This window comes from Coffea eugenioides, chromosome 1 (genome assembly GCF_003713205.1).
Source record: "Coffea eugenioides isolate CCC68of chromosome 1, Ceug_1.0, whole genome shotgun sequence".
In the NCBI taxonomy this organism is placed as follows: Eukaryota; Viridiplantae; Streptophyta; class Magnoliopsida; order Gentianales; family Rubiaceae; genus Coffea; species Coffea eugenioides.
Genome location: NC_040035.1, coordinates 42,280,702 through 42,296,760, shown reverse-complemented (window position 1 = coordinate 42,296,760; position 16,059 = coordinate 42,280,702). Strand labels below are relative to the sequence as shown.

General features: G+C 37.8%; 1 protein-coding gene across 1 annotated transcript; it reads right to left on the bottom strand.

The window, feature by feature from the left end:
* Window positions 1–6,798: 6,798 nt before the first annotated feature.
* LOC113748677 (UPF0481 protein At3g47200-like) lies at window positions 6,799–7,542 on the bottom strand. The gene has a single exon (XM_027292202.1). The coding sequence runs from the start codon at window positions 7,452–7,454 to the stop codon at window positions 6,804–6,806; it is 651 nt and encodes a 216-aa protein (XP_027148003.1). The 5' UTR covers window positions 7,455–7,542; the 3' UTR covers window positions 6,799–6,803.
* Window positions 7,543–16,059: the final 8,517 nt, after the last annotated feature.

Below are 16,059 nucleotides of genomic sequence, written 5' to 3'. Positions count from 1 at the left end.
TATTTTTTTACACCAAATTCTACTCAAACTTATATATGGAAAGATACTAGGAAAATTTTATGTACTAAATTGAATTCCAAAACTCTCAATCGAATTAAGTTTTATTACTAAATTGTACAAGTATTAAATTGATTTAAAATTACTTGAATTTTAAAAAAATTGACGAGGAGAGATGGGATTTAAACTCAAAACCTCTAATTTCTTATAATCTCAATCTTGAACATTTGAGTTATTTTAAAACTACTTGAGTTATTTTTGTGTTTATAGTTAAATTAAATTCAATTTCTAATCGGAACTCCTTAATAGAAATATGCATTCTGACTCTTGATTTTCTAAACAAACCGCTTTCAATATTGCACCCCTTTTGGTATAGCAGCTAAGGATTTGCTGATCCAAGTTGGATCAATTAATAAGAACGGACGCCTTTTCACAAAATACTATATGCTTGATTCGCGCTACGGATGTGAAAATTTTGTTAGTGAATGATTTGTAAAAACTTTATAATTTCGAGAGCATGCCTTCACCTGCACTGATGATTGAAGCTGAATTCACCTAAACTTCAACTTTTATATATATATATATATATAAAAGATGCTAAGGATCTCCTGACAGACTCACCACTGCATGATCAATGCCAGTCCCAAATGGGACTAATGCATCTCTCTCCAAAGCTCGGACTGCAATGCTCAGGGCAATGGATGAGAACTAGACCTCAATCCTAATTTATTCGGAATGGAAGGCGTTAATTGACAGAATTAGTCATGGATGCATTGGTCTCTTCTTTACATGTGGTAATAGATGATATTAAACTTTTGAATAAATTTGACATTGTTTCTTCCCTTCGCTTCTCATGATGAAAGGAAACTCAAAATTTATAGCCATGGTTTGCTAAAGTTTGCCGTTTAACTTTGTTAATAATGTTAGATGAAATGATTATTTTCTTGTCTGGCTTGTGAAAGAGGCACATAATATTTCTATAGTAGTTGTCTTTATTATATAATTACTCTTGTAATTAACCTTTTACTGAAATATATAATAAAGATGACTTTGACAAAAATAAAAAAATAAAAAATCACTAGATATCTTTTTTTTTTTTTGGACAAAATACAATTTACCTCCCTGTGATTTAGCGATTTTTCACATAATCCCCTTATAGTTTCAAAAGCTATATATAACCCCTCATAGTTTGGATTAAAGTGTCAAAGTGACGGAAATAAAATCCATAAAAATATCAAAATTGCCCTTGTTTAAAAATTAAAATTGCTGAAATGACCAAAATATATAAACATAATATGCATCACACTTTAACTCTATATGATTTTATGTTTCACCAGATAACCCTCTTATAGTTTAGTGTTTTACCATATAACTCTTTAATGGTTTTCAAAATATATACATAAAACCCCCTGTGATTAATAATTTTTAACTTTATATAGGGGTATTTTTGACATTTTAGTTAATTCAATTATGGAATGCAAATTCCGTCATTTTGACACTTTAATCCAAATCATAAGGGAATTATGTATAGTTTTTGAAAGTATAGGGCTATGTGAAAAAGTGCTAAATTACAGGGAGTAAAGTATATACTGTAAAAAAAAAAAGGATATCTAGTGAACAAAATCAACATAAGTGCTCTTATAACTTCAACATTTTACTCATAGTAACTACATATTTTATTAAAAGCAATATAGCTTAACCCTTCTTTTGTTACAAGATGTATGCACATATACCATAGGGATAGACCATAATTATCAGCAGTTGTGCATACTTCTTTTTAAATCACCATGTAATTCATTTTTTCTTCTGAACCTAACTCTTAGGATCTCCAATCAGTAGGTTGGATATCCTTACATGTAATTTAGAATTTATGAACTTATATCACATCCTTCTCATGGTCTATCATATCTTTGCCTCAATCTTGAATTATTTACTATTTTCACAAAAACATAAATAAAGATATGATTTCACAGTCGAGTCAAAATATTTCATCAAGTAGCACAATAATGCAGTGATAATACTAATATTTTGTGAGAATATTTCTCACATAATTGCCATACACACAATTATATTCACTTCAAGTGAAGGCTCAATGTTTTTCAATTTTTTTCCATCCTAGTAGCCAGTAGTCTCACTAGAAATTTATCAATATATATGACCATTAGTTTGCTACTAGGAGCTACTTTATTTCTTAAAAATTCTCAATTTCATCTAGTAGTCCATAAATTTACTAGGAACCATTTTTGCCATCTCCATGAAATTTTTATAGAACTTCATTTTTGAAGAATATGAAATACTCAATTCAAGTATCTTCACATTATATTCACATTTTTGAGTGTGTATCCATTTGCACAAACTCAAAGAAAGAAATAAGAAATCCAAAACCATGATACTCAATGTCATTTAACATTGCACTTAATTGCAACTTTAAAATTCATACTCACAAGTTGCAAAAATAACATAGTATCACATGAGATTTGTAAATAATTTTTTTTTTGTTATTCACAATAAAAATCCATGTTACTGAGAATCTTCAATAATATATCAGATTCTTTGCATTAATTTTTAGCAAAGAAAAAAAACCCCACTATTTTAGTGGTTTAATCATACACAACTAAACGCATATCCTCGCATTCAAAGAACAAGTCCTATGCATATTAGCATAGGAAATTACTATGAACCCCCACTGTTTGTCACAACTTTATAACATGCAATAGAGTATATATCTATTGTAATTAAAGTAAATAACTCAATTAATCATACCCCTTGGAAGTTCATTTTTAATTGTTAAGAAGGCACCTTTAAAATTTCTTCCGAAACACATGATGGCAACTTGTCTAGTGCAGCAACAAGTTGTAATTGTTCAATAATTCAAACTCTCTCGAATCTACTTCTCTGCACGCCATATTTTCCAATTAAGCATTCCAAAATTTTGGTATTAGGATAGGAAGTTTAAAAGTCATTATAATACTAGTAATGGAATTCAACAACTTCCATTTTTCCTAAATTTTTCTTCACAAGCATTCTTTTATACTTCATATATCTCATTGGTTGAGATCATCTCATTTTTTTCGGTCCATAGGTAGACTATTCAAGTCACTTGAGTTGATTGTAAGGACTTGTAAGTTAAACTCCATCTTGATCTGAATCACCCTTAAAATTGTTGTTCCGTTAGAACAAAAATCAAATGTTAAATATCAAAATCAACAATAGTTATAACAATAATTTGTAACAATTATAAAATTAAATATAATAAAATAGTTAAAGTGATAATATAATAATATACAATTGTGTAGAGTTGAGACAGGGATATCTTGCTTTATTTAAGGTGATTCAAATCTCTACAAAACAACCAACTCCAGTACAGCAAATTCTCCGACTTGTCACCCTCAAAATACAACTGTCCAGTCACATGTGCTTTTACTCTCATTAGTCTGCACAACTAAAAAAGTATAACTCCATTAACATTGATTTTTCTTGCCAAATTATGAGATAGAAAAATAATAGAAGAGTAGGTAGTTTTTCTTTTATGAATTGTAATTCACAAAATATAAGTTGTTATATCATTTTTTTCTATCTCAACTATACATATTTATAGGTGAAAAAAATTAGTCAAACATAACCTACACTACAGTAATAATATGCTAAGTAAATATTGAAAGTTATTGGCTATTCGAGACACATCCCAATTGAATTGTAGGTTATAAAATTTATTGTAATTGAAAAGTCATAATTTCATATAATAAATCTTTGGTAAAAAATTATTCAAACACCAATAAATTTTTTTTAAAAATAATTTATTCTTCTTGTAACTTACACATTTAATTGAGAATTTAACTATTTTATTGAAATACTCCAACATGTACTATTTAGAGGAAAGTACATATACTCTTACTTAAAACAGTACTTGACTACATTCAGCACATCACTAGCAATAATTTCCCAACTCCCTTTGAAAAAGTCAGCAGTAAAGCCATCAGGCCTAGTCGCTTTACCAGCTTTCATCTCAAAAATAATAATAACATTTCTTATTTCTTCATCTGTTATACGTTTTTGTATCAGACACCTCTCTTCTTCAGACAAAAAGGTAGTGATTATCGACTCTAGCTTACTAGCTTTTGAGAAACTATAACACTCTTGTTTGCTGAATAAATTCTGATAAGATTGAACGGCTATATTCTTGATCTGATTGTAGTCCTCCACCTTTTCTCCTGATTCAGTAGTTAAAGATAGAATTTATTTTCTAGCATTATGCCCCTGGACTTTTCTATGAAAGGAAGCCATGTTTCTATCACCTTCCTTTAACGGTTTAGTCCTGGACTTATTCTTAAAAGAACATTCCTCTGCTATAAGTAATGCTGTATATATTCACCAGTGGCATATTTACTGTTAGAAAATTGGTTTAATTTTTTTTAGATAACTTTTTTGTTTTGTGTGAAAGTAATTAGTTTTCTAATTGATTTTAATTATTTGAAATAGTAGTCAAGAAATTTTCTATTTCGTTTAAGATTTAAAAGTTATTTCCTATTCTGTACAAATCTAAGAATTAGCACTGATTTTCTGTTATTATTTAGGTTTTGATCAAATAATGCTCTCTATAATTAGGTGGGTTGGCATACTATACAAAAGACACACAAAGAGCACATAAGAGCAATATGTAGCCTTATACATGGGGATGAGAAATGGTTCTTGAGAGATGAGAGATTGTAAACAAGGGTTGGATTTGGATTCAAATTTTATTCTTATATATGATTTTCTTCTCATAATAAAGAACGGATTTCTCTTCATAAACGTAGATTCAATGATAGAGTCGAACCACATTAAATATTATGTGTCGTTTATCTTTTATATTTATGGCTTATTTATCATTAAATTGTTGTGCACTTGATGTCTTAATAGCTGTGTATTCAAAGATTGGATCCCAATAAACTGGCACAGAGTCAAATTGTGAGACTGACCTGCTCACAAGCACTTGGATCCCAATAAACTGAATGATTAGATCAAGAGTTTGGTTGTTCATAGTTGGATCCTGGTTAATTATTGAGATCAAGTGGGTTGGTGACTGTTACCAATTAAACAATTTAATGAGTGATATCTTTGTTTCAATGGTTTAGTAAAAAGTATTGATGGTAAATGATGAAAAGTAAAAAATCATGGAGACATTTGACGGTGAATCTAAATAGGTGAATTAAGGGTCAAGGAAAAAGTAAAGTTCAATGTTGATTTTGGACGTGAATCGATGAAGACTTTCTCACAACTCCAACGGTTGATACTTCATCCCGGTAGCTTTTAGATCTCTGTTATATTCTTTGGATGGTGTGGCACGTGTCCTAAAAAAATAAAGAGATCTAATTTTCATGTGTCGGAAAATTCTGATTCTAACAGTTATGAATTTTTTATTTTAGGTGGAGTTTTGGAAACCACACGTGGCGCGACAGTCATCAGAATGAGAAAAAATATGGTGATTTTACTACTTAGTTGCTTTACTGATTAGGGTTAGAATTCACAAAAGGGGATCTCGAGTTGTAAGTGGTGGTGAGAAGAAATCCTGCAAAAGGAGACGGTGAATTGAGACAACTTCTCGCGAGTCAACAGGAGGTTAGATTCGAAGTAATTATACATGTTCATTTGTCGATCGAATCAATTTGGTATCAGAATTATATTAATTCGGGTGTGTAGTTCGGTATCATGTAGTGAAGGCAAATAATTGCTAAAAGAAATATTTGCCAAGGTGACGATTTGTTAGGAAATTAACTTAATTTTTTTTTAAACAGATTTTTTATTTTGTGTGAAAATAATTAGTTTCCTAATTGGTTTTAATTACTTGAAATAGTAATCAAGAAATTTTCTATTTCATTTAGAATTTAGAAGTTATTTTCTATTCTCTACAAATCTAGAAATTAGCACTGATTTCCTGTTGTTATTTGGGTTTTGACCAAATAATATTCTCCATAAATAGGTGGGTTGACATACTACATAAAGGACACACAAGGGGCATACAAGGGTAACATGTAACCTTATACATGGAGATGAAATAGGGATCTTGGAAGATAAGAAATGGTATACAAGAGCTGGATTTGGATTCAAATTGTATTCTTGTATAGAGTTTTCCTTTCATAATAAAGAACGGATTCTCTCCGTGGACGTAGATTCAATGATGCAATCGAACCACGTTTGTATGTCGTTTATCTTTCATACTTATGATTTATTTATCATTAAATTGTTATGCATTTGATGTATCAATAGTTATGTGTTCTGCATTTGGATTCCAACATTTACAGCTTGCCCAACTCAATGTTACAAGGATCAGCTTGCAATAGTGTTTGCAAAGTAATTATTTGGTCTTTCTTCTGCCTGACACTGTCACAAATATTTCCACACTGTTTCTTATTCAATGTTTTCAAGCCTTTCTCCATATTTCAAAGTCGAAAATCACTAGATTTGACGAACCTTATGCCAAAGAATGCTACAAAATTTCAGGTTGACCATGCTACTTCTAAGTGTTTACGAGCATGTTTTGGCATACCTGAACCCATATTTTCTTTTATTTCGTGTTCCTTTTTTAACGCCTCTCTTTTGAAATCTGTTTATAAAGATCGTGGTTCATTTGTAAAAGGTAATAAACAATTTGTTTCATCCACACTCTCGTTGTACAATCCATTATCCAGAAAGAACAATAGAAGGTAAATTGACAATACATCCTACAATACTCTCTACTACTGATCAGAAACAGCAATAATAAACAAAATAGCCACAATGATGATGATGATGATGATGGAATCACAATGTAGGCAAATTTGTTAATCTTATCCAAATTGGCGCTGGTAAGTTAGTACAGACATGATGGTCTGTGTAAAACTAAGAACAATGATGAGGAAGGCAGAAAAAGCGGAAATAAATGACCATGGACTTCTGAAATAAGTCCTCATCATGGTTGCCCAATAGCTATTGAAGTATGCATCCAGCTCTTTGAACTCCTTGTAGAGGTAACAACTATGGACGTTGATCACAACATTTTTCCCAAGATTGTTGAAAAAATCAGCCACATACATGTCATCTTGTGAGAATCTTGTGATAATCCCATCTAGACACAGTAATGCTACATCTCTTGGCCGATGGATGAGACAATTCATGAAAGAAATATAGTCTGTGAAGTATGTTGGTTTATCTTCTTGGCATTGTTCCCAGGCAACACAGTTCAGGAGAAGGGTGCTAGTGAAATCATTCACAGCTGTTGCTGGGATTTCTAGGACTCGATTGTGGAACTTGATGTCCAAGAAACTGTCGGCTTTTCGCGGCTTCAACTTGATCCCTGATGGCCTTAACTCTGTTACACTTTGTATTGATTGACTTGATGGACGATATGCATCAAGATGTATCGGTTTTGTCTCTTGATTTGAGGGTAAGAGACTCAAGTAGAACAAATCAAGTAAATGCAATGGTTTGAAAGCAGCCATGCACTCAAAGAAGATATCAGATGGCAGTGGAAAGAACAGGTCGAAAACTGTCAAGGCAAGACAAGGGAGTGAGCGAGTTTTATCTTCTGGAAGCTATGACGGGAGAAACAGTTCCTCCAGGACAAAAAAAGGCAGTTGGTTCTCCAATTTAAGAAGATCCCTGATGAGAATTGGTATTATCCATGGCTTGGTGAAAATTGGATCATCTTCATCAACCGAATCTTCACTAGAACCAAGATAGCGAAGGAGACCGACAACAAAGCAGGCATCTAATAACATCATTTCAACAAAATCATTGATAGTGTATCATTTGTTAGTAATTTTATTATTAATTTCCCCTTTTATCCCTGCCAAATATTGTGTTAATTGGTGATATCTACTTATATTTGGTATCTGGACTTAATTTCAGGAATGAAACAGAAAACTACCAAAAAGGAGGGACTTTATGGAGAAAATGGAGACTTCTAAGGGTTTCAATCCTTGGGCCCTTGAATTGGTGGGGACCACAAAGCTAGTAAAAGGCATTAAGTCATTTGGGCTCTTCAAAGAAAGGGATGTACAAAGACTTTGAAACAAGAAGTAATTTGGAGATTTTGTCCACATGTGTGGGGACCACCTAGATAGCTTTTAGTCATCTTTCTTTTGGTTCTTTAAAAGGGGGCAACAAACGTACAGAGGGGGGATGGCTTTAGTTTTAGCTTTTAGTTGAGTTTTAGTTTCTCTTTCTTTCTTTCCGGAGACTGGCCTCTGACACACGCCAGGTGTTCGACAATATTCCCCAACGGAAAAAACATCTTTTATTCCTTGTTTCCTCGTAAAAACGCAATGCCTTTGCAATCAATTAATTCGTGTGGTGATTTAATTATGCGGCGTGGCTAAACCTTCAATCTAGTCAAGGGTCAACTCGACGGCGCAGTCCCGAAAATCTGTGAGATCTAACTAGTTTTCATGCGTTCCTCAATTTATTAATATTTGCACGTTATCTGCTTGAATTTTCATGAGATTATTTTATTATTTGAATATCAAGGGCCCGATGTTCAATGTGATTTATTAATCTCGTGCCAATTTAGTCAATTAAATCCGTAATTGTTTGATTGATTAATATTAGTGGCAACTGGTGTGTTTACACATTAGGAGAACGTGCAATCTAATTTAAATAACCCTCGTAGCGTGTTATTGATTAGCGCTAGATTTTTCTAGTGATTAAATCAATTAGAAAATTAATTCCTACGGTCGTACCTAGGAGTATTTTCTGGTTAGGGGTAATCAATGGTCGTATCTTGGTTATCAATAAATTAAAGAAAAATTGGTCGTTAGAATTCGTCGGCGACTATAACTAGTCTATTAATAAATTAAGTGAACCTCTCTTGCATCAATGATCGGATAAGTGGACTGTGTCTGAGTAGTTGTATTCTTGGCTAGAATTTATTTATTCTTGATTTAATTCCTGCTATATTTGTGCTAATTAATTATTTATTTTTAGTTGGATTGTTTAATTATTTTTAGTTGCATATCGGTGAAATCCCCCTCTTACCAATTGGATTTTAAAAAAGGACAAATATCTCCAGTCCCTGAGGAGACGACCCTACTTGTCACTGTCTACTATTTAGTAAATTTCGTCAATTAATTAATTCTGGTATATCGGATTCAGCAAACTTTTCGGGAACAGGGTGAATCAAGTAACCCATTGCACACCTAGAGTCTCTGCTCCAATACCTAGGATTAATTTTTGACTGCTTTTAGTGGTACTTAGGTTTATTATTATTATTGCACAGGTTCGGCACCTGTCAATTTTTGGCGCCGTTGTCGGGGACTGGCGTTATTATTTGTTTCTTTTTAAATCCATTTTTTTTATTTTATCTAAATTTTTGGTATTTTTCTAGTGTATGCCTTGGTCTTCTCGTACATGTGAATTAATTTTCGACCCCGAGGTAGAGAAGACTGCGCGTAGAACAAGAAAAGAGACCAGACAGCTCAGAGAAGAGCACTCCAGTGCTACATCTCAGAGACTTGAGCCAGAAGTTGAACCAACAGATTCGTTTGACGACACTTTGAGTGACTCTGACCAGGAGGAAGGAACCATGGTTAATGCACGAACATTAAGGGAGTTGGCTGCTCCTGATTTAAATCAGCAGCCTTTATGCATTACCTTCCCCTCCTTGAATGATAACACTCCATTTGAACTAAAATCTGGTCTGATTCAATTTTTACCTTCTTTTCATGGTTTACCAGGTGAGGAGCAGTATAAGCATCTGCAGGAATTTGATGTTGTGTGCAATAATATGAAACTCCCGGGAATCACAGAAGAACAAATAAAAATGCGGGCATTTCCTTTCTCATTGATGGACTCTGCAAAGGATTGGCTGTACTACCTGCCACCAGGTAGCATTACCACATGGGACCAGTTGAAGAAAAAATTTCTAGATAAATATTTTCCTGCGTCCAGGGCTGCGAGTCTGAGGAAAGAAATTTGCGGGATCAAGCAGCACCTAGGGAAGTCGCTTTATGAGTACTGGGAGCGATTCAAAAAATTGTGCAACAAGTGCCCTTAGCACCAGATAAGTGAGCAGTTGCTCATACAGTATTTTTATGAGGGGCTCCTTTTCAGAGATAGGAGCATAATTGATGCTGCAAGCGGAGGGACACTGGTGAACAAAACCCCTCGGGAAGCAAGGGAGTTAATAGAGGGGATGGCAGAGAATTCGCAGTAATTTGGTACAAGGGAGGATGCCCCGATACGCAAAGTGAACGAGGTAGAGACATCCTCTATCCAGCAACAGTTGACTGAATTGACTTCTTTTGTTAGGTAACTTGCTGTAGGAAATGCATCTCAGGCTAATGTGTGCGGGATTTGCACTGGTATGGGTCATTCTACAGACATGTGCCCAATGATTCAGGAAGAAAGTGCAGAGCAAGTGAACATGGCTGGTCACGCGCTCAAGCCACGAAGGCCATATGACCCCTATTCAAGTACCTACAACCCTGGTTGGAGGGACCACCCTAACCTCAGTTATGGAGGGAACAGGCAGACTAACTTCGTACCAAATAAACAACAAGGGTACCAGCAGCAGTACCAACCTCGACCACCTCCGCCCCCAAGCTCTGGTCTATCTTTGGAGGAGATGATGAAACAACTGATGGCAACCATTACGCAAAATCAGCAAAGGACGGACTCCGAAATGCAGGACATAAGGAATCAAATGAGTCAAATGGCCACAAAAATCAACCGTTTGGAGTCCCAAGTAAATGGAAGATTGCCATCACAACCTGAAGAACGTAAGTACAATGACTTTAAGGAGCGGGAAGGAAATTCAGGGGCCCAATCTTGCGACTCCAAAGGATAAGGACGAAGAGAAAATTGAGAAAGAATTTCGGGCAGAGAATACAAGCACCAAAAATTCAGTGGTACTCCCTGATCCGATCATAGACGTTAAAACTAATCCCCCTCCATTTCCTTGCAGGTTGGAGAAACCGAAGAAGCAGGACAAGGAGAAAGAGATCCTGGAGGTGTTCCGCAAGGTAGAGATCAATATTCCTTTACTAGACGCCATCAAGCAAATGCCGAAGTATGCAAAATTTCTGAGGGACCTATGTGTTAATCGAAGGAGGCTGAGGGGAGATGAAAGAGTTATTGTTGGGAAGAAGTCAGCAGTTCTCCAAAGAAAGCTCCCACCAAAATGTAGGGATCCAGGTAGATTTATTGTCCTATGTAAGATAGGTAATACTCTGATTAGGAATACCCTGCTGGACTTAGGAGTATCGATCAACGTAATGCCTAAATCTATGTATGCTTCTCTGAATCTCGGTCCATTAAAAGAAATCGAGATAATAATTCAATTAGCTGACCGAACAAATGCATACCCTGATGGGTTGGTAGAGGATGTGCTGGCTAAAGTTAATGAATTGATATTCCCCGCTGACTTTTATGTATTTGACATGGATGATGATCATTCCCTTAACCCCTCACCTTTGCTACTAGGTAGACCATTTTTTAGCACAACACAGACAAAAATTGACGTCAATAAGGGTACATTGTCCATGGAATTTGATGGAGAACTAGTCCACTTTAATATTTTTGATACAATGGAATATCCTGTTAACTCTCATCCTGTGTTTGCTATTCATGCTATTAATCCCTCTGTGCAAGAATTTTCTGAGTTTGCTTGTAGGGATAAATTCAAATTTACTGAGAACAAGTATAAGGGGATGAAAGCACTGTATGAGGTGAAAAGGAGTAGAAAATTAAGTAAGAAGGCTGCACTCAAAGGCTATTTGGATCTTGGAGGAGGGCAACCGATTTTCAGGAAAATTGAGTTACACCCAAATTGAAGAGTGGTGTTCAGTGTCTAACCAAAGACATTAAAGAAAGGCGCTCTTTTAGGAGGCAACCCGAATATTGATTTTATTGTTTTTAGTTGTTCATTTCTTTCATTTTAGTTGTTTTTCCGTTGGGTAGTATCAATATTAATATTTCCACCACTGTGATCAGGAAGTGAAATCTTGGCGTGCCCACGCGTTGTTTGTGTCTCCTGAGATCAGAGGATGAAGACCAATCTTGGCGTGCCCACGCGTTGTTTATGTCTCCTGAGGTCAGTGGATGTTTTGTAATCTTGGCATGCCCACGCGGTGTTTGACGACCCAAAACATGAATCAAAAAAAAAATAATAATAATAATAATAATAATAAATAATAAAATAATAATAATAATAATTAATAAAATAAGAATAATAATAATAATAATAATAATATAAATCAACAAAAAAAGGGGCAATTTCCAATTTGGACGATTTACGTTGGAATAATTTTTGGAAAAAAAAAAATTTCCCTTTTCTCTTTTCTTCTTTTCTTTCTTTCTTTTCTTTCTTCCTTCTTCCCCGCTGCTTTCCCTTTTTCCCCTTTTCTTTTCTTCTCCACTCGACAACCCCAGCCTGCGCAGTCGCCTGCCCAAGCTCCACGACCACCGCCACCAGCTCCCTCGCGGCAAGGAGCTCCTCCTTGCGCGTCGCCAGCGCACTCCAGCTCATCCGCCGCCGCACTCCTCTTCCTCGCACGCCACCAGGAGCTGCCGCGAGCGCCGCTGCTACCCTGCCCACTTCCCCCTTCGGTGCGCCCGCCTCACCTCTGTAGTCGCGCGGCCTCAGCCGTGCCTCTCTCCAGCTCGCGTGCCCCCACTCAGTCATTCTCCACTTCAGCCCGCCATCGCGAACGGCAGTCGACAGTTGCGCGTTTCTTTCTCTCCTAGCCGCGACCACGCGCACCACCGAACGCAACAGCCTCCATCGGCAACCAGGCCTCCATCTCCATCGCGCGCCTCTATCAACCAGCCAGGCCACCTCGCGCGCGCGTCACACCTGCGGCCAAGTCGGGCCTCCAGGCCACCACACACGCCACTCCCTCCTCGCACTCCCTCCTCGGCTCGACACGAGCTGTGAGCAGCGCCGCCGCCGCCTCTCTTCCAGCCCAGTTTCTCGTGTACCACTCAACCTGCACCACTCGCGACGCACAGCTCAGCGCCGTCGTCGGTAGCCCAACCTCCTTGGTGCCAGGTTTTTCTTATTAATTTTGTGGTCCCCGATTTTGATTTCTTGATGTTGATGGGATTTTGATGCTTGCGATTTCACTGAGTAAATTTGATTGAATTGCATCTGTGTTGCTGGAGCCAGTGCATTGGGTGATGTCCTGCAACTGATTTGCTAGTCTAATATGACTGTCATTTGTTTAGGCTTTTGGAGTACTGTCTGGTGTTGTTTGTATCTCTTAGTGGATTCGGTTGGCTCTTTGATTTAATTTTTCCCTGTGCGTACACCAGTGGTACTGGTGGTGATAGTTTGCATAACCGTTGTTAATCTTGCGTTATTGGGTCCCTAATTGACTACTGGGCATTCTTGATTGGGTCATTTCTGTCCAATTGGAGACAGTTGCTAATCGCTAATTTTGGCAAGTTGAATTGGGTAATTGACTGTCCAGTTGGAGACAGTTGTTGCTATTTTGGGTTCAATTGTGTCCCATTTGCAGTAGTTTGTGCAAAATTGTGGGTATTTTGTTTATTGATTTGGGACTTATTGAAGTTGGTTGCCTCTAATTGCCTTGTCTGGGAGCGTTTTATCGTTTTGGTTTCCTTTATTCAGCTCTTTGGAGCAGTTGTTGCGATGTTGGGCCCGTTGGTTCTGTAATTGGCTAGGCTTGGGACACAAGTGCTTATTGATTAAATTTGCTGTGCCATTGGGGTACCTTTACGGCCTTTGGGTGCCTTCGGTGTGCATTTTATTGTTTGGTTTGGTCGTGTGATTTACTTCGTTTTTGCATGTGCACCAGTGGTACTGGTTGTGGTGTTTGACTTATAATTTATTCATCTTATGTGCACCAGTGGTACTGGTTGTGTTGGTAATCTCGGACTGCTTTGTTTCTACATCTGACTGAATTGGGGCCACCAGTGGTTATTGCTTGCACTTGCTGTCTTGTTGGGGTAATTTTTATAGCCTGTGGGTGCTTGAATTGTGCTTTCTATTGATTGGGTCATCTACTAGCTACCATGGTCAAATCACGGTCTTCCTCTTCTAGGTCCAGGACCCCTCAGCCCCTCCACTCCAGCATTCCATTCCCGCCTCTGACCCCTCGCATGACCCTTCCTCCTCTGGGAGGAGGGCTCGTCTTGGGCGACAAAGGGGCGTTCATATCTCTGACCCTGCACATTTTGGGGGTCATTTGGACTTTACTAGGGCAGCCGACAAGCGGCGATATGCTGCGGCTTGTGAACGGCGGATTATCCCATGCCGTTATCGGGACACCGCCACCTTGGGCCTCCTAAACATTCGAGTTGGTTTTGATGATTTGATTGAGGCCATTGGGTGGCTCCCCTATTCTCGTATTACTGACCTCCCGGCCTTTGTTGAGTTGGTTAGGGAGTTCTATGCCACATTTGAGTTCGACCTCCCCACGGGTTACACAGTTTCTACCCCTAATGTCATCTGCTTTCGTCTAATGGGTCAGGAGTTCCACCATTCCATAACCGACTTCAATCTGGCCCTTGGTTTTATTGATCCTACCTATGCCGAGTCTCGGGAGTATGCCGAGAGTGCATGTGACTATGTCCAGCCATTTTTCTCCCGCTATCGCTATATTTGGGATGAGATGTCCGTAGACAGGGATAACTATGACCCTCGTCTATCTAAGGGTTCTTATCTGAAGGACCCGGCCTCTCGCTATATCCACCGCTTTTTGGCCTATAGTTTCTCGGGTAGGCGAGATAGTTCGGGCATTCTGTCTAAACCCGAATTTTTCTTTATATGATGCATGCATAACAAGATTAAGGTTAATTTGGGGTGCTGGCTCGCTTCGCAGTTCAAGTCTATTTTGCCTAAAAAGAAACGCCCCTTGATTCTTGGGTCCTACATTACGCACTTGGCTATTAATTTGCATGTACTTGATATTTCTAACCATAATTTGTATATAGCCTGTCAAATGGATCTCTTGGATATTCTATGTCTAGAGAAGATGGGCTTAGTTCGGGAGGGCGACGACGGTTGGGAGGTTGTTCCCCCGGGACCGCTTCGCGCCCCTCCTCGGTCATCTTTTGCCGAGCTACCGCTGATGGCAGCGATCCCGGCCCGTCTTCCTCCGTCCCGCCCCATTCCACCCCAACGGCCGACGATTGGACCCACCTCCGGAACACCGTTGAGAGACTGGAGACTCGCGTGACTCACATTGGCATCAACTTGCATAACATGACGCAAAATCTGGCTGCATTTATGCAACCGGCGGGAATTGCTCCACAGTTCGCGCCCGATCCACCCCTGTTTTGACGACTAAAGGGAATTACCGTTGCCCCTCTCCTTGCTTTTTGCTGTTACATTATCACATTGAGGGCAATGTGTGACTTAGGTGTGGGGGGGTCAGTTTGGGTGCTAGATATTTCCAATTTTCGATTTTTGGGGTGTTTTTCCCATGTTTTTAGTTTAAGTGTTTTCAGTTTAGGTGTTGTTCCTTTATTCCTTTTGGATGTTTTTTTTCCCTTGCTGTTATCTTGGTAAGTATTTTGGCAGCTCACTCTTCTATTGCTAGTTGTAGTTTACTCTATGAATTGAGTTTCGGTGGCAAGTAAGAGCATATTGTCCTGGTGAATATTTTGAGTTTAATGACTTGGTGCAGTTTATGGTTAACTTGTTTAGGCAATGTAAATATTTTGCTGGCACTGTTATGTGGAGTGGTCTCCTGTTGACCTTAGTTCTCCATATTTGGGACATGACGCAGGCTATGATCTTTAATTACTTGTTATTTTGGTGTTTTATGGTGAATAACGTATGCCTATACTCCGCTAGTGTCGCCACCCAATAACCGGGAGTCTGCACCACAAGTGTCGGCTCTCGCGTCAAAAAGTGGCGATATCTATGAGTAAGTAGTTCTGGAGTTGTGAAAAGTTGAGTAACTGGGCTCTTGCATCTAAAAATGTCAGAATTCATGTCAAAAGACTTGAATAGCTTGGGACTAAGCATTATTCGTTCAATTAAAAAAAAAAAGATTAGATGTGTAATGCAAATATGTTGGTCTATGATCATGTTGGCCCGCCGATCCTTGGTTCTCAATGTTGAGATTTTGGTTGCCAGTT